This window comes from Onychostoma macrolepis, chromosome 23, assembly GCF_012432095.1.
Source record: "Onychostoma macrolepis isolate SWU-2019 chromosome 23, ASM1243209v1, whole genome shotgun sequence".
Taxonomy (NCBI): Eukaryota; Metazoa; Chordata; class Actinopteri; order Cypriniformes; family Cyprinidae; genus Onychostoma; species Onychostoma macrolepis.
In genome coordinates, this window is record NC_081177.1 from 18640479 (window position 1) to 18659778 (window position 19300).

The 19300-nt window shown below is 37.7% G+C and overlaps 1 protein-coding gene across 4 annotated transcripts in view; it reads left to right on the forward strand.

Annotated features, from left to right (window-relative positions):
- Window positions 1-19300, forward strand: part of arhgap4b (Rho GTPase activating protein 4b) — a 40815-nt gene that overhangs the window by 18534 nt on the left and 2981 nt on the right. For 2 of the 4 annotated variants that reach the window (XM_058762883.1, XM_058762886.1), the window contains 16 exons: window positions 413-634; window positions 1535-1636; window positions 1792-1977; window positions 2551-2635; window positions 2913-2940; window positions 3335-3431; window positions 7982-8042; window positions 8332-8409; window positions 10065-10193; window positions 10945-11050; window positions 11153-11383; window positions 12413-12468; window positions 12691-12862; window positions 14051-14146; window positions 14243-14428; window positions 19132-19213. In XM_058762883.1, coding sequence (XP_058618866.1) covers window positions 413-634; window positions 1535-1636; window positions 1792-1977; window positions 2551-2635; window positions 2913-2940; window positions 3335-3431; window positions 7982-8042; window positions 8332-8409; window positions 10065-10193; window positions 10945-11050; window positions 11153-11383; window positions 12413-12468; window positions 12691-12862; window positions 14051-14146; window positions 14243-14428; window positions 19132-19213 — 1917 coding nt within the window. Of the gene's footprint in view, window positions 1-412; window positions 635-1534; window positions 1637-1791; window positions 1978-2550; window positions 2636-2912; window positions 2941-3334; window positions 3432-7740; window positions 7769-7981; window positions 8043-8331; window positions 8410-10064; window positions 10194-10944; window positions 11051-11152; window positions 11384-12412; window positions 12469-12690; window positions 12863-14050; window positions 14147-14242; window positions 14429-19131; window positions 19214-19300 lie in introns of all 4 variants that reach the window. The other 2 variants (XM_058762884.1, XM_058762885.1) reach the window with 2 other exon arrangements.

A 19300-nucleotide genomic window follows, 5' to 3' on the forward strand; every position in this document is an offset into this window, starting at 1 on the left:
AACAACTTTTCATGCAGGAAAAGTGCAGGAAAAGAGCTGACACATGTCTAGCATACATATAAACCTCCTTAGTATTGTTTAAAAAATCCCAGGATGCACCTCAAGAAGTCACTAGATCATTTCCATACTTGTCAATTCATAGTTTCAGTGACTTCACTATTGTTCTATTTCTTGACTGGTACTGTACATCTTTTGTGGCATTGATATCTTCAGCTCTCAAGTCAGCTCTCAAAAGTGTCTGATGGTTTGTTATTCCCACTGCCTGAGGCACATTATAGAACATGTCAAGTCAAGAACATCACAGCAGGTTTAGTTCAGTGAGCATGAATCAGAACAGTCATGTTTGTTCAAACAATGACTGTATTTTTCTCTTTTTGTCTTTGTCTCACCATCTGGCTGATGTTGAATGCAGTGCACAGATCTGGGGTACCACCTGTCTGTGTCTCGGGTTATACGCGGTTACCTCTCCAACAGAAACCGAACCGTCCAGAATATGAAAAATGGCCTTCAGCAGCTAGAAACAGCGGTGACTGGACTCAACCAGGGCCAGGATAGAGATGCTCTGCTCCAGGCCCACAACACAGCATTCTGTCTGCCCTTCCGCTTTCAGCACCAGCCCCACGAAGGAGACCAGGTAACACATCTGCATTTAGTAGGGCTTTCAATGGCCCTTGAATGAATGGAATCCTTGAAATATTTTGGTGTTATAGTGTGTATGATCATAATATAATATATTAACAAATAAAAAGTTTGTAATGTTTTAATGCAACACAAGTTTGATTTTATATACACTACCATTCAAGTTTTTTTTTTTTTTAATTTTTAAATGCTGTTCTTTCAAACTTTCTATTCATGAAAAATCCTGTAAAAATGTATCACAGTTTCCACAATGTTTTCAACATTGTTTATAGTAACAAATGTTTCTTGAGCAGCAAATCCGCATATTACAATGATATCTGAAGGATCATTTGACACTGAAGACTGGAGTAATAAAATGTTAGAAAATTCAGCTTTGCCGTCACATGAATAAATTACACTTTAAAAATATATTAAAACAGTAAACATTTATTTTAAATTGTCAAAATATTTCACAGTATTATTTTTTTTACAGTTTATTTGTGGTCAAATAAATGCAGCCTTGGTGAGGATAAGATAACTTTTTTTCAAAAACATTTTAAAAATCTTTAAAAGCTTCCAAACTCTTGGATGGTGGTGTATTATAAATGAATGTATTCTGAAATAAAAATCTATTAAATCTATTGTTTATATACAATATAAATTTCATTAATGTATATCAACCTAACTTAATGGCAAGTATTTTTTTGTTTGTTTATGTTTTCACTGGTCTAGGACTTTATGCTGACCACCAGTTGTTTTCACCTATGATCATTTTTTTGCCAACTTAAAGGGTCTGATTATAAGGGGGCTACAAAGAAAAAATAAGTGGCATTCAGCTGGTCATGTGATCTTAACACAGTGGCCATCATGAGGGGACATCATTATGTATAATAAAAACATCTGGTGTATGTGACAGGTGTGTGAGGTGAGCGCAGAAGGTCAGGTGAGGTATGAGCTCGAGACCAGATTCCAGCAGCTTCAGTCCAGACTGGCATCTGTTACCTTGGAAACTGAGGAGGTAAAAACTGTGCCACGCTCTTTATTTTGTGCACTCCTTCAGAGATGCTCATAGCAGTACTGTGCATCTCTCTGATGCTCAGTTTTTCAAGTGGATTTGTGATCAAGCCCTTTTTGATACTCATACTGTATCTCAAACCTGTGAAATTCCTTCAGATCAGTAAGACACTTAAGACAACACTTTCAAACCTTCTTGAGAGCGTCTGTGATGATGACTGCAACCCCACCCCTGATGCCTCGGCCACCCCATCAGTGGAGAGCACAGGTGACGGCACAGGAACCAAACCCAGCCTCGCCAAACGCAGAGCCAATCAACAGGACACAGAGACCTTCTACTTCACAGTAAGATCTCCTCCTCTTTTTCTGGTTTGCTGTGCTTTATGACCAAAAATATGTGGACGCCCCCTACTATTCATTAAAGATGTGACAGTAAAGATTCCTATTTCAATTAAATTAAGTTTTTTGAACTTTCTATTCATCAAATCTATCATGGTTTCCACAGAAATATTAAGTGGCATAACTGGTTTCAACATTAATAATAAGAAGAAATGTTTCTTAAGCAGCAAATCAGTATATAAAAATTTTAAGGATCGATCATGTGACACTGAAGACTATAGGAATGATGCAAAAAAATCAGCTTGCATCACAATAATAAATTATTTAAAATATGTTCAAATAAACATCAGGTACTTTAAATTGTACTATTTTTACTGTATTTTTTAATCAAATAAATGCAGTAGAAGACTTCTTTCAAAAACATTAAAAAAAAAAATCTTTTTAACCTTTTTTAAATGGTAGTTATACTTTTGTCCATATAATGTTCATGCAAATCTTACAGCAGAAAAGTAAATACCTTGATGGCTAACAATAACATAGTCATGCATGTATTCAATGCATTTTTTTTTTCTTTTTCAGAAAGTGAAGGAGCATGTAAGTGGCAGCTCTCTGATCTCGAAACTCCAAGTCAAGCACGACCTAGTTAAAGAGGCCATACTGAAAGGTAACTAACCACAACTAACAACTCTTCAACTAAGAATGAAAAGAAAGTAGCCAAATAAGAAATAAAAAAAAAAGCATGTGTGAAAGAAGTTTGTCACTGTGACTGTGTAATCAAATATAGGGTATGATTGTGTAAGATACCTTATCACAATAAAAGTTGCAACAGTTTTAATGGAGCAACAGTGACTTTAGTAACTAGAGTACTTTGGTGGAAACTATGTGATGGAGTAACTGTCAACTTAACTGTTATCCTTATTTTCCCTCTGTCTCTTTTGCAGCCGAGGCCATTGATAGCGATCCCTCCAGGTACGTCTCCCATCCCATCTGTCTCTCTGTGACTATGTGCTGTTCACACAGTCATGTGTTGAAAACATTGGCCGCAATCCAGCAAACATCTGCTCTTGTTTGCTGGCCGACGGTCTTTGCGTGTTCAGCAGAATTTAAGACGGCTCCGTTGAGAAATTTAACGATCAGTTTAAATGACTCGAATGATCGAACGAATCAAATTCATAATGAGGCTAAAACATCTCATTGTGGGATAAATAGAGTGTGTATTGACCCAAAATTGTGTGCATGCCCTAGAGTACGTTTCTGTTGTGTTGTTGTCTGTTCTGTGTGAATTACTGTTATGTTAGCATGTTTGCATGAGTACACTGATGCCATAGTGTCACAGTGGAGTGCCGGTGTATATATTTCCCAGAATGCAGCCTGGTAGGGCAGTGCGTGTGCGGAAAGCCAGGCCCTGCTCCCAGTACAACCACAAACTCTTCTCTGGAGATATGCTCTCCTTCATTCAGGTATAGCCCTGCGGCTGACAGCCCTCTGATCTGTTACAGACAGATTTCTGTAATGTTCTTGCTGTGTCCCTCTAACTTCATTTCCTCCATGGCTTCCTTAACACATTGTGCTTCTGATCATGCGTGTTGCATTTGTACACTTCTGGTATGGCTTTAAGCATGGCTGCCCCTTTATCTGATTATGGCTTGTGACACAATAACGCATCTGGTTTATTAATGTGGCCTCTTAATGATTATTTGTGAATCAAGACCTTTTGGTTTGACCTGTTGGGTTGCAAATCTGCAAGGTGAATGTTAGATATTAATAACATATTTGAAGATAATGTGATCACTTCATGCTCCGCTAGTAAGATTAGAGGCATTGGCATGGTTTGCATGATTGTGTTACCCGAATCTTATTTGAAATGACATGCTACATTATTTCCATAAAGTGACATGGCTGCTTATTAAATCGGGTGAGACAGACGTGCTCACAGTTTCCTCTCCAGGCATCTGTGCAGCCTAATAATCCATGTGCTAGCCAACAAAATGTGTGTTCACCTGTGTGTGTGTGTGTGTGTGTGTGTGTGTGTGTGTGTGTGTGTGAGTGGAGGCATGCATATTTTTGTGCATGTTTGTGCTCATAAGATCCACCGCAGTCATTGTTTGAATGCTTATCCAAGCCTCTTCCTCGGTGAAATGTTTTGTGATCCTTGTATTTATTGCATGTCTTGCTTCTCATTGAAACTACATCCAAAAGAGCCCAACAGTGACTGTCCAGTTTTTCAGTGGTTCTGAAATTTTTCCCTTCTTGTTTTCTCCATTGGGATTTAAAAATAAATAAATAATGGAATTTTCAATCCCATAAAGCATTGTGAATGACTTAATCAAATAAAAAACAAACAAAGGTATTTAACTACAATATGAAACTCTCTCTCTCTCTTTTTATATGTATGTATGTATGTATGTATACATACAATATATACACACATATGCATATATAAATGTCAATATAAATACATTTGTGACTAATTAAATAAATAATTAAATATATATATGTGTGTATATGTTTATATAAATACACATGTATATGTCAATTGTATAGAATTATAATGTAATATAAAATAATTACATATAAAATACATGTACGTATATTAATTTGATATAATTTAGTCTATTAAATATTTTGATATGAATATTATACCATAAGTATAATATTCATAAGTTCTTAATGACATCTTAAATAATCATGATGGGAGTAGGTTGTTGCTCTTGTGCTCTTTTGTCACTTTTTCTATTTCTGTGTGATTGGTGGAGCTTCCTGTATTTGTTTTTTTAAAATGAAGTTAAAATTACACTTGTGGCTTCTAGAGAAGCATATGGGATTTTATTAGCCATGTCTGATGCCTCCTTTGATTAACTCTCATTTGCTCTGCTGACAAAATGTTTTACAAACTAAGAATAAGACTCAGAGCACTTTCAAGATGTGGCTCTCTGATAGCGCTGGGGAACTCCAGACTTCACACTTTCGATTTTTCTGAGTGTATACCCTAGCTGTTAAAGCATAGAGGTCATAACAGCTTGTGCATATAATACCCACTAAATTCTGCACCATCTAAGAGGTGTCACTCTTGCTGTCTTGCTTATCTGCACTTGATGTCCTTGGCTCATTAGCAGTGTCCTTTGAAGACCACCAACAATCCACCCTGCTGAAAAGACCAGCTTAGCATGCACTTGGGTAGTTGACAAATAATGTTCACAAACCATTTTTAACAAGACACTTTTAAATAAAAAGTTAATAACAAGTTAAGAAATAAGTTAAATATAAATGTGTAAGGAACAAATTACACTACCAGTTAAGTTTAAGAATTGGAATAATTAAGAATTTGTGTGTGTGTGTGTGTGTGTGTGTGTGTTTTAAGTCTCTTATGCTCACCAAGGCTGCATTTATTTGGTCTAAAATACAGTAAAAACAGTAATATTGTTTAAAAATAACTTTTTTTTGCTGTTTTTGTAAAATGTAATCTTATAATGTGATGGCAAATTTAATTTTTAGCAACATTACTCCAGTCTTCGTTGTGACAAGATCTTTCACAAATCATTCTAAGATGCTTATTTGCTGCTCAATTATTATTAATAGTTATTATTTTTAATGTTGAAAACAGTTTTTGCTGCTTAATAATAATTTTTTTTTTTGATTATTAGAAAGTTCAAAAGAACAGCATTCATTTGAAATAGATGGTTAAATTATAAATGTCTTTACTGTCACTGTTTATCAATTTAATGCACCCTTGCTGAATAATAATAATAATAATAATAATAATAATAAATAACTCAGTCACAGGAATAAATTGCATTCTAAAATATATTAAAAGAGAAAATGGTTATTGGAATTTGTAATATTTCACAATACTACTGTTTTTGATCAAATAAATGCAGCCTTGGTGAGCATGATACCTCTTTTTAAAACATTTAAAAAATCCCAATTATTCCAACTTTTTAAATCATTTTATGTATGTTTTTCACCATTTTAAATCAACATTTCTTTTTTTTTTTTTTTGCTGTTCACTTTAGTCCTACAGTGTGACGAGTGAATTTAAAAAGCATTAAAAAACATTCAAAATCAATATAGCATGTCACACTCAAGTCACTGTTGTCAATTCTTGAACTTTCATGTTAACTTTCCATTTCAATGCTAGTCAAGGGTGATTAATGTTGGATCTGAGTATAGCAACCATTGAAGGTCAAATAGGTCAACCAGCATGGTCTTTCTGGTGAAGCTGGTCAGCGGTGGTAATCTCGCTGTGGTTAAGCTATTTAAGAACCCTATTGGGGATGCCAGCATCCACCAGACAGCATATGCTGGTGAGCAGTCATGCTAGTGGTTTCAGCAGGGTGCGCACTATTCTCTGAGATTCCCACCGTGTCTCTCTCTGTCCCTCTCTATTCCTGGGAGCTCAGGCCTGTAGAGCACTGCTCTGCCATCTGGCTCTCTGCGCCTTGAGAAACGACTTCCTTCTCCTCTCGTCCACTAACTTCCATTCTCTCACACTTTTATTCTATTGTGGTGGAGTGTCTAACAGTGTCTTCTACATCCTGCATTAGCAATGGCTGGTGTATCTCTTCATCTTAAGTGGACAGTAAATCTATGAGATGTGCACTCTCGTTACACCGCTAATAATTGGATAATGCAGTCAGGGCCACAGAGCTGCTTTGCCAACAACACTTTTTTTTTTTGTCTTCATTGGTTGATCAATGGGTGCAACCCAGTAAAATGGACAATTTTTCTGGCTAAGTGGATTGAAATCTGATTTAGAAACATGGTTGGCATTGAACTAACATGCTAACATGTTGTTTCTGACACTGAAAGATCCTAAATTTTGTAACGAGCATAGTTTTGTGTCCTATATTTTGGGTGTTTGGGTGAGATATGTTCAAGAAATTGTTCCTTCAACAAAACAAATAAATAAAAAGCAACGTGCTTTTTTGGGAGGGACTTTCTTATTCTAGAGAGAATTTGATTTGACGCAAATCTGTGTAGTGCAAGATGAGTCATCAGTCTGTTTCCTGTAAGAAAAGGAATTTAAATGTACGCAACCTTCAAAAATTTGGGGTTGGTCAGATTTTTTTAAAGGTTTTTTGAAGGAAGTCTCTTATGCTCACCAAGGATGCCTTTATTTGACCAAAATACAGTAAAAACAGTGAAATATTATAACAATACTATTACTCCAGTCTTCAGGGTTACATGACCCTTCAGAAATTATTCTAATATGCTGATTTGTTCACAAACATTTTTAATTATTCTCAATGTTGAAAACAGTTGTGCTGTTTTATTTATTTATTGTAAATGAGATAAACAGCATTTGGAATAATAAAATAATTTGTTACAAAGCATTCACTTTTATTCAATTTAATACATCTATGCTTAATAAAACTATCAATTTCTTAAAAAAAAAAAAACTTTGACCCCAAACTTTTGAACAGTAGTTTATTTATCTGCTACAATTAATAATAAATAAGTAAGAATACATGGACTAATCTCATTTTGATTTAATGCAGTCTTTAAGCATATTATTCCCATCTAGCCAGATCTAAATTAAAACAGAGCATCCCTGACATGTTTCTTTTCATCTAAACTCTTTGTTCTCTGCTTTTGTCTTTCTCCCTCACCCTGGTTTTTATCCCCTTTTTCTGACTGCTTTTGCTTTTGTTTGCTATTCTCTCCCCATTTTTCATGTTACACTCCTTCTGGTCATGCCACACAATCTACTCCTCCTTTATGCGTCCCTCCTGTCTCTCTCTTTCCTTGCTTGGCTGCCTGTGCCTGTAGAAGGAGGAGACGGATGTCGAGGACTCAGGTACAGCTGTTTCCCCTGTCATGCATGCATCTGTGTGCATCTGTTTGTGTGGGTAAATGTATTTCTGCGCCTTCTGCACTCTTTGTCTCTATCTTTGTTCATTGTATTTCATATGTATATTTGTTTTATTTCTTTCATGGTCTCTATACAACTCTTGTCCTATTCGGATCATTTGAATAATTTTTTCCAATTTCCCTTCATTCTTTCTGTCAGAGCTCTGGGCAACAGATCCCCCTGGTGGTGGAGAGCTGCATTCGCTTCATCAACCTGCACGGTAAAACTGTTAATTGCTGTAGTTGGACTGTTATTTTTTCTCATTAAAAAGGTATTACATTAATGAAACAATACTTTTTTAAAACATGTACATGGAATGCAATACATTCACATATGATGAAGGCTACAGTACTCGGTAGCCTGATAAAAGTGCTAATTAATCAGATAGAACATGCTGCGAGGCCAGTGCAACAAAAACAACATTTACTGAGTGACACCTTTGACATAAGTAGTAGTATAAAGGACTGAGTATTTATGTATGAATATGAATGTGATGCTTTTTTTAACAGGTTTGCATCATGAAGGCGTTTTTAGAGTTCCTGGATCACAGACTGAAGTCAATCATATCAGGGATGCCTTTGAAAGAGGTACAGTCATGTTGAAATTGATAAATGCAGGTGTATTAACATAAATTTGTATCAAGAAGTATACATTTGCAAATCATCAGTTTATATAAATATGTTTTAAATTGTAATATTATTTCACAATATTACTGGTTTACTGCAAATAAATATTACTGGTTTTATAAATGCTAATAAATGCAGCCTTGGTGAGCATAAGAAACTTCTTTAAAAAAAAAACGTAAAAAAAATTGAGCACAAAAATGAGCTCATTTCAAATTTGATGCCTGCTACAGGTCTCAAAATAGTTGGGACGGGGGCATGTTTACCATGGTGTAGCATCTCCTCTTCTTTTCAAAACAGTTTGAAGACGTCTGGGCATCGAGGTTATGAGTTTCTGGAGTTTTGGTGTTGAAATTTGGTCCCATTCTTGCCTGATATGTTTCCAGCTGCTAAAGAGTTTGTGGTCGTTTAATGATGCGCCAAATGTTGTCTATAGGTGAAAGACCTGGACTGCAGGCCAATTCAGCACCCGGACTCTTCTACTACAATAATAGCTAATTGTAATAGCTGCAGTATGTGGTTTTGCATTGTCCTGCTGAAATAGATGTCGTCTGGAGGGGAGCATATGTTGCTCTAAAACCTTTATATAACTTTCAGCATTCATAGTGCCTTCCAAAACATGCAAGCTGCCCATACCGTATGCATTTATGCACCCCCATACCATCAGAGATGCTGGCTTTTGAACTGAACGCTGATGATACGCTGGAAGTTCTCCCTCCTCTTTAGTCTGGAGGACACGGGGTCTGTGATTTACAACAAGAACACTTTTCCACTTTGAAACAGTCCATTTTAAATGACCCTTGGCCCACAAGACATGACGGCGCTTCTGGACCATGTTCACATATGGCTTCCGTTTTGCATGATAAAGCTTTAGTTGGCATCTGCAGATGGCACGGCGGGTTGTGTTTACCGACAGTGGTTTCTGGAAGTATTCCTGGGCCCATTTACTAATGTCAATGACAGAATCATGCCGATGAGTTTTGCAGTGTCGTCTGAGGGCCCGAAGACCACGGGCATCCAACAAAGGTCTTCGGCCTTGTCCCTTACGCACAGAGATTTCTCCAGTTTCTCTCAAACTTTTGATAATGTTATGCACTGTAGATGATGAGATTTGCAAAGCCTTTGCAATTTGACGTTGAGGAACGTTGTTTTTAAAGTATTCCACAATCTTTTTATGCACTCTTTCACAGATTGGAGAGCCTCTGCCCATCTTTACTTCTGAGAGACTCTGCCTTTCTAAGACATCCCTTTTATAGCTAATCATGTTACAGACCTGATGTCAATTAACTTAATTAGTTGCTAGATGTTCTTCCAGCTGAATCTTTTCAAAATTTCTTGCTTTTTCAGCCCACGTGCCAACTTTTTTAAGACCTGTAGCAGGCATCAAATTTGAAATGAGCTCATTTAGTGGATAAAAGTGTAACATTTCTCCGTTTAAACATTTGTGTTCTCTGTGTTCTATTGTGAATAAAATATTGGCTCGTGATTTGAAAGTCTTTTAGTTTTCATTTTATTCAAATTTAAAAAACGTCCCAACATTTCCAGAATTCGGGTTGTATTATCATACAATGCCTTTTTCTGTCTCTCTGACTGTTCTTCTGTTATGTTTTGTTTTGCAGGAGAGGACCCGCTCACTGACAGCGAGAGTGACATTGATTCAGTGGCAGGGGTTCTGAAGCTCTATTTCAGAGGTCTAGAGAAACCTCTGTTCCCTGAGGAGAGCTTTAGCCAGCTCATGGAGTGTGTCCGTAAGATGCCTTTCATGTGTTCTCTCTGCTTCTGTGTGATTATGTGCACTTTCAGTCACCCAAAACAGTATTTGGACATTTAATTTGCATTAGGTAACAACATATCAAACCATAGTGGCATCTGCAAGCAAATAATGCTAGAGCATTTCTCAGAATGTAACTTTTCTGCGGCATTTGCAGTGAATTTTAACCAAATAATGATATAATGATAAGGTAATACTTTTCAAAAGTATGTCAAGAATTTTTTAAATAAATTTAATTATTGCTTTTATTCCATAAGGATTCATAATAATCAAAAGTGACAATAAAGACATTTAGAATTTTATTTAAAAATAAAAAAAATCTATTTAAAAATAAATGTAGATCTTTTTATATTCATTAAAAATCCTGAAAATAATTGTATGGTTTCTAAAAATATATATATTAAGCAGCACAGCTGTTTTCAACATTGATGATAATAAGAAATTTTTCTTGAGCACCAAATCAGCATATTAGAATGATTTCTGAAGGATCACGTGACATTGAAGACTGGAAGTTTCAGCTTTAGCATCACAAGGAATAAATTACAAAATATTTTTGATCAAATACATACAGCCATAGTGAGCATATGAGACCACTTTCAAAAACTTAAAAAAAATCATACTGACTTTTTAATGATAATGTATATCACTTTAATATAATTAATTTAATAAGTTACTGTTTTTTAAAGTTTTGATTCCAGTATGTTGACTAAACTTCATATCCTTCTCAGAGATGGAAAACATGACAGAAAAAGTAGCGCAGATAAAGACAGTAGTGTCGTCCTTCCCCAGACCCGTCATCATAGTGATGCGGTATCTCTTCGCATTCCTTCATCAGTGAGTCCTGCTCTCTTTTTTAAAGGCCTTTGTAATCATTCTAAACCTGATTAAGGTGGTCAGTGATACAGCTCGTAACCTGTTTTGTTGGCGTCTTTTCAGTGTCTCTCAGTACAGTGATGAGAACATGATGCAGCCGTATAACCTGGCCGTGTGCTTCGGGCCCAGTCTGCTCAGAGGGGTGGATATGGGTGGTGATGAAGTAACACTGGCACCTCAGATCAATGACCTTGTTAAGACCATGATTATCCATCATGAGAGCATTTTCCCTGGGCAGTCCGAACTCCCAGGCACCGTCTATGAGAAATGCATGACTCTAGAGCAGGAGTACTGGTGAGTCTTAAAGGGAACATAACACACAGTTTCACCCAATCTCATGTTAATCTCTTTGAGTACCTATAGAGTAGTATTGCATCCTTCATATCTCCAAAGAGTCTTTAGTTTTACCATATTTATAAAAGAAAGATACAGCTTTACGATTCTCTCCGAAAACAGCCGAGCTCTAAAAAGAAATCTTAATTTTCGAAGATTGGTTCACCCCAAAATGGAGATTTGCTAAAAATCGACTAACCTTTCAGGCCATCAAAGAAGAATTTGTTTGTTTCTTCATCAGAAAAGATTTGAAGAAATTTAGCATTACATCACTTGCTCACTGGTCAATCCTCTGGAGTGAATGGGTGCCGTCAGAGTCCAAACAGTTAATAAAAACATTACAAATAATCCACACAACTCCAGTCCATATGAATTAAGGTCTTTTGAAGTGAAAATCTGTGTGTTTTTTAATAAATCCATCATTAATGCATTTAACTTTAAACTGTCATTTCTGGCCAAACCACAAGTTCACAATCCATAATTACGTCATAATCCATAATAACACTTCCTCCAGTGAAGAAGTTCATCCCCCTTTGTCCTCTCACATCAAAATCCACCGATATATTTGTTTAGATTAGAACTGTTTTGGATGACTGGAGAAAGCAATGTTATGGATAGAGGACTAGTATTTTAGCCGGAAGCAACAGTTTCAAGTTAAAAACTCTTAATGATGGATTTGTTTATTACAAAAACATCTTTTCACTTCACTAGATGTTATATGATGAACAGCAGTCATGTGGATTACTTGTGGATTATTGTGATGTTTTTATCAGCTGTTTGGACTCTCATTCTGACGGCACCCATTCACTGCAGAGGATCCATTAGTGAGCAAGTGATGTAATGCTAAATTTCCAAAATCTGTTCTGATGAAGAAACAAACTCATCTACATCTTGGATTCAGTATTTGATTTTTTTTCCAGCAAAATATTTCTTTGGGCAGTTCTTACCAGAATTTTTTTCCTTTCATGTAACTCCAACCTCTTTTTCCAGTGAACCTATCACAGAGGAGGGCGAGGGAGATGCTGAACATCTTCCCAGTGAAGATGGTAAGAAAACACAACACATACATAATACCAATATATATTTTTAAACCTTTCAAGTTGTAATTAATTGCTTATCTAAATGTGTCTGTGTGTATTCCATGTTGGGTTTTTGTGTCATGTTGTTGCATTGTGGCCATTCCATGTTGGATTTTGGCATATGTGGCATTTTTGTTGCCATGCTTTGTGTTTGTATATTTTGTGTGTGTGTGTGCATTGTATGGGCAGAGTGTGAGGCTGTGGCTATGTTTGATTATGTTGCACGCTCTGCAGCCGAGCTGTCATTCAAGCAGGGTGACCACCTCCTACTACACAGCAAAGCCTCTGCTGATTGGTGGAGAGGGGAAGTAGGAGGAATGAAAGGCCTGATCCCCCATAAGTACATCAGTGTGGTAGAGGGGTGAGACATAAACTTCACTATAAACTTGATGAGGTTCCTTCAAACATTTCATTGATGTTACTATTACAGTAGCTCTGTTTCAAAACCTAGTCAAGGTTTCAAAAAACATCCTGACATTAATTACTCAACCCTCATGTCCTTCCAAACCCGTGAGACCGTTCTTCTTCAGAACACAAATGAAGATATTTTAATGAAATCCGAGCGCTTTCTGACCCTGCATAGACAGCAATGTCTTGACACATTCAAGGCCCAGAAAGGTGGTAAGGACATTGTTAAAATAGTCCACATGACATTAGTGGTTTATCCTTAATGTTATGAAGCTACAAGAATACTTTTTGTGTGCAAACAAAACAAAAATAACGGCTTTATTCAACAATTCCTTCTCTTCTGTCAGTCTTCTCTGCACGTTCACAAGAGTGCCAAAAGTCTTTCAAAAAAGACATTTAAAAAACCCCCCAAAAAAACACTTACCAATTCCAAACTTTTGAACAGTGGTGTAGGTATAGAAATACATAGCACACACAAACACTGGGTGAAATAATCTATTACACTGAATTATTTTTATCAATATTCTCAGTTATGAATCTTGCCTCTACAGGCAACTCATTAGGTTTTGCAACAGAGCTAATGAGTATGATCTGCTAACCAAAACAGCTGTGATGATTAATTATTTGTGCACTAATACTGCTTTTATATTACCATGTGAAAATGTAACTGATTAGAAGCACAATAAATCATTTAGTTCTGTCATGAATAGACTTTTATTCAGAATAGATGCCATATTTAATCTGACACAGACACAAGCAAGACTGTCAGGGAGAGAAGTACAGTTTATGGGCCTAATTCATAAAACGTAAGAAGAACCACAATTTTTAAATCCATTCTTAAGTAAATTGTCACATTCAATTCACTGAAACCATTTACATAAGAATGGATTTATGACTGATTTACATTTGTTTTATTTATGAGACCCATTGAGTGGACTGTAATTCTGTTCCTCACAGCTTTGTTTTTTGTTTGAATCAAATTAGATATGGTGTCTACACTAACTTAAGTCTAGCAAACCATTGCAGAGACATGTGACCAAGGGAACTCCAACATATTGGTTTACTTCTTAAACAATATCTTGGTAGCAATAACCTGACCACTAGCTTTGGTGACCTCATCTTGCCGTCTTCTCATCCTCAGGGCAGAGCGTAAAGAACGAGGGAAGAAGGAGGACAGCAGAGGGGGCAGCACAGGAAACCTATCAGACGAACAGCAGCTGTCTGAACACAGCACTCGGTATATTCACTCAGACCGCTGATAGTAATGAAACTTGAATGTTCATCACAGGCCCAGTGAGATCTTTACTGTACCGTGCTTGCTGTCTTTCCCCAGTATGAGAGTGAACAGTGACAGCGCGTCTTTGCCTGGCCGGCAGAGGACAGGCAGCAGTGGCAGCAGTGTGGGTGGAGGTGGAGGCAACAGTGGGAGTGTAAGCCCCATCCGGAAGATCCTGCAGGTGCCTGAGGGACGACTCATCTTTCCTCCTCCGACAACTGCAGTTGCACGCCAATTCTCAGGGTAGGAGAACAGAATGTGTCGTTTTGATGGCACCAGCTGCTGAAGATCTTGTGTATGAGAAGTTATCTTGGTGACCACCATTAAACCTCAATGAGTTTACAGAATTATTCTGGAGATGACAAAAACAGTGTTTATGCTAAATCAAAATTTCAACAAGATACATTTTTTTAAGCAAATAAATACTTTTATTTAGCAAGAATGCATTAAATTGATCAAAAGTGTCAGAAAAATTAAAAGATGTCCGTTTTAAAATAAATTTCAATTCGTCAAATAATTCTGAATAATCCTTGTTTTTTAATCCTGAAAAGAAGAACTTGTAAAAATAAAGGTACCTGTTTTCAACTTTGGCACTAATAATGAATGTTTCCTGGGCAATAAATCAGCATATTAGAATGATTTCTGAAGGATCATGTGACACTGAAGACTATAGTAATGATGCTAAAAATTCAGCTTTGCATCACATGAATAAATTTAAAAATATCTTAAAATTGAAAACAGTTATTTTAAATGATCAAATTTGACACGATTTCTGTTTTTACTGTATTTTTAATCAGAAAGTAAAAAAAAAAAAGTCTGCATTCTAAAAAATTCCCTTAAAGGGTTAGTTCACCCCTAAATGAAAATTCTGTCATTAATTAGTCACCCTCATTTCATTCCAAACCCGTAAGACCTTCATCTTCGGAACACAAATTAAGATATTTGATGAATTCCGAGAGTTCTCTGACCCTCCCATAGACCATGTAAGGGAATTAACAGTTAAAACCCAAGGACCAGATATGATGAATGAAGACCAGGAGTCAGAGATGCAATCAAGTGAAGAAAAATTTACTGAAGAAAATAGTTTACAGTTTCATCAGCAGAACTCAGCTTCAACACTTTCGATGGAGTTCGTAGGCCGCTCTGCGTACATGTCAGAAACACCAATAATTATACTCTAACAGAGGTCACTAATTACGTCAATACATAGGGTAGAAAGATTATGATTGGTCTAAAACCTAGATAAACTTAGACAATTTCCACATAAGGACGTAAACATATCTCTAAGTGATTATTTAGGCTACAGAGATCAGGAGTCAGACAAAACAGGTATCTCCAGAGACCTATTCCTGATCAGGGGGGGCATCTGATGACGAACTTCTCCAATACCGTCTTCTACTCTTACTCAGTGAAAGATGCCGACACACACACACATACACAGAGAACAATTATCTTCTGTTCAAGGTTGCCTAGCTCTGGTGACAATCTTATCAGCATTTAGCTTGGTTCATTAGACACACACTATGCCTGTCTCATCTTAGAGAGTAAAAATACAGAATAAAGCAGGATTATTTAATATCTATTATGCAAATACCAGTTAAATTGCACAATAAGAAAATTGCAAACAATATCATAAAACAGCTGAACACAAATGTCACAGTTGTCCCAATCACTGTCGCTCACATAGATGGGAGGTCACCCTGACCTAATGACATGGCACTGTGACCCTAAGAAAAGAATAGATTTCAGCATGGAGAGAATAACATTCCATTCTTGCAAAAAAAAAAAGGGTTTTTTCATTTTTATGTTAGGTTTATTTTAACTGATAGAGACAGAATATCAAACAAAAAAATCCAGAAAAAAGCAGTATACAAACGTTAAAAAAAGATTTACATTTTAGTAAGTCTGTGATGAAGCAAGTGCCATGACTCGCTTCAGGGGGAGGGGAAAAGGGAACAGGGAACATGAGTCCGTGAAAATAGTCGTGGCACTTTTGGTGGCAGCGGTGGGATTTACAGAGTCTTTAGCAGTGGTTTGTAACAAGTCATTCAACAGTGGTAAGTCTTGTCCTAGAATCATGCCTGTAGGCAAACTGTCAACTATAGCAACATTCAACAGGTACATTTGATCTTGTTCATCTACCAAAACCTCAGCTCTGGGGTACCGCTTCACATCCCCATGCACACATTGAAAAGAGACCGAGTTCAGATAATCAACATTTGTCACATAACACGATTTCAACATTGACACAGAACAACCAGTGTCCAACAATGCCTGAAGGGAATGTCCATTAACAGTCACATCACATGTAGTGAGACTCTCCCTCACAGAGCCTAGTTCAAAGTCCCCCTCTCTTGGAACATAACAGTACCCTGTTATGAGCGGGACATACTGTTGCTTTGTGCCCCGGCTGCTGACAGTAAAAGAATAAGAGTTATTTTCCCCCTGTTGACTTTGGGCTTTGTGCTTGGTCTGACAGTTCAACACGACCCCTCTCAGCCCCAAAGTAAGTGCGAACAGTACCTTTAGGTGGTTGAGTGCGAGGACCTCCGCGATGAGCGTTTAGGTATTGCTGAGCCAGCTTAGCCACCGCCAATCCCGAAGTCGGCTCATGCTCTCGTGCCCTGGTGCGAGCATCATACGGTAACACCCTTAGTAGCTGCTCCAGAATCATGGCCTCGCCAATCTCATCCTTGGAGTGCTCTCTTGGTCGAACCCATCGCTGATACAAGTTCTTAAGGCAATGGTAAGTCTCAGTTGGTGATTCTCCAGCTGGAACAGTAGGTGATCAGAACCGCTGACGGTAGGTTTCTGGTGAGATGTTAAATTTCTCCAGCAACGCCTCCTTCAGATCCTCATACACCTCTGCCTGCTCCTCGTCCATCGCCAGGTACGCCTCCAACGCTTGCCCAGTCAGTAGTGGAGCCAGATGGTAGCTCCACTCCTCCTCAGGCCACCTTCAGGTCCTGGCCTGACGCTCGAACCGCCAAAGATAGTTTTTGATGTCTTCACCCTGTTGGAAGACCGGCATCTTTGGTTCAGTTCGCTGCATCAGCTCTCTCGGCACAGGAACACTTGGGGAGTCTCTGTCGTGTGCTGATCTGCGTTGTGTAGAAACCCTCTGTGCAGCTGGTGTCGGTAACTCCATTTGTGGACTTTCGCTGTCAGACAACGTTTCAGCAGTTTCTTCATCTGTGACCACAACCCAGGTCTGGGTTTTCTGCGTTTTGGCGGCCTTTTGCGAGTAGCCATCCCACCGCTGCCACCAAATGTGATGAAGCAAGTGCCACGACTCGCTTCAGGGGGAGGGGAAAAGGGAACGTGAGTCCGTGAAAATACAAAAAAAAACGATGGCTCACTTGCACAGCACTTTCGTGCGGGGTGTAATTTATTTACAGTGCCAATAATCCAGACAGTCCACAGTGAAGAATATATACATACAGGTGTGCGCAAAAATATACCAAAGTACCAAAGAAACAACAAATAAGAAAATAAAGATTTTTACAATCACACACCGTATCCACAATATATAGTTAGGTAAGGGTTTGCTTGAGGTACTCCTGTAACACTCTCGCCGACTTGGTTAACAAGTGATATTAGTGAGTCTGACCTCCCTTTTTATAGGCCAGACTCCCGCTCTTTTCTGGCGCCACCCACTAACAGTTTGGCCGACGCATCTAATATTTTACAGTATATGGCCCCGTCCATTGGCCCCTCAATGCGGTGAAGCCGTCCTGTACCCTTAGCAGAGAAACAGCCCCAAAGCATAATGTTTCCACCTCTGTGCTTGACTGTAGGGATGGTGATCTTGGGGTCATAGTCAGCATTTCCCTTCCTCCAAACACGATGAGTTGAGTTGATGCCAAAGAGCTCAATTTTGGTCTCATCTGACCACAGCAGATGAGACCAATCATCAATCATCATTAAGTCAATCATCAAATAATCTAGGAGGTTAAATACTGATCAATAACTTGATTAATAATCAAACAAGAAATAATGAAATAATATTATTATGAAGGATATGATCGATCGGCATCCACTCCTTCAACAGCAAGGATCCTACAATGATCAATGTTCAGAAATGTAGCAAGGACATCTTTAAAATAATCCATGTGACATCAGTGGTTGAACCATATTTTTACAAAGCTACAAGAATACTTTTTGTGCGCAAAGAAAACAATAACGACTTTATTCAACAATTCGTCTCCTCCACGTCACCCTATAGCATAATTTTGGAGAGTATCCACAGAACGTAAACAACGTATGCAGCAAAACGTTGTTTTAATTCAGATCAAAGCATAAACAACATGCGCGTAGTGCTGCTGACACGGAACAGCATACGTTGTTTACGTTCCGTGGATACTCTCCAAATTGGCGCTATAGGGTGACACGGAGGAGACGAATTGCTGAATAAAGTCGTTATTATTGTTTTCTTTGTGCACAAAAAGTAATCTTGTAGTTTCGTAAAATTACGGTTGAACCACTGATGTCACGTGGTTTATTTTAACGATGTCCTTGCTACGTTTCTGGACCTTGATCATGGTAGTATCATTGCTATCTATGGGAGGGTCAGAGAGCTCTCGGAATTCATCAAAAATATCTGATGAACTGAGGTCTTACGGGTTTGGAACGACATGAGGGTGACTAATTAATGACATAATTTTCAATTTTGGGTGAACTATCCCTTTAAAGCACGGGATAAAAATCGTATCACAAATGTTTCCGCTATCTGCTTTCTTCAGTGTAATAGTTCACCGTTTCTTCATTTCGGTTTCTGAGAAACAGTGAATTGTTACACTGAAGAAGGCAGATAGATGAAACGTATAGTAAAGTAAGTGCAGCCTTGGAACATCTTATCGACCACAAACCTTTGAACTGTAGGGTATATTGTTATAAGCAGTTGAGCATTTTTATTCCCTTATTTGTCTGTCTTTCTTTCTCTTCAGTCATCAGGAGCGCAGACACACTTTAGACAGTCTGAGGCCAGTTGGAGGACCAGCAGACAGACAGACAGTACATATTGACAAGGTCTGATTCTTCTACTGATATTTCCACTGAAGGAATGCTATGCTCAAAAATTTAAGTGTTGTATTCATTTACTAAGAATGAGGAGTC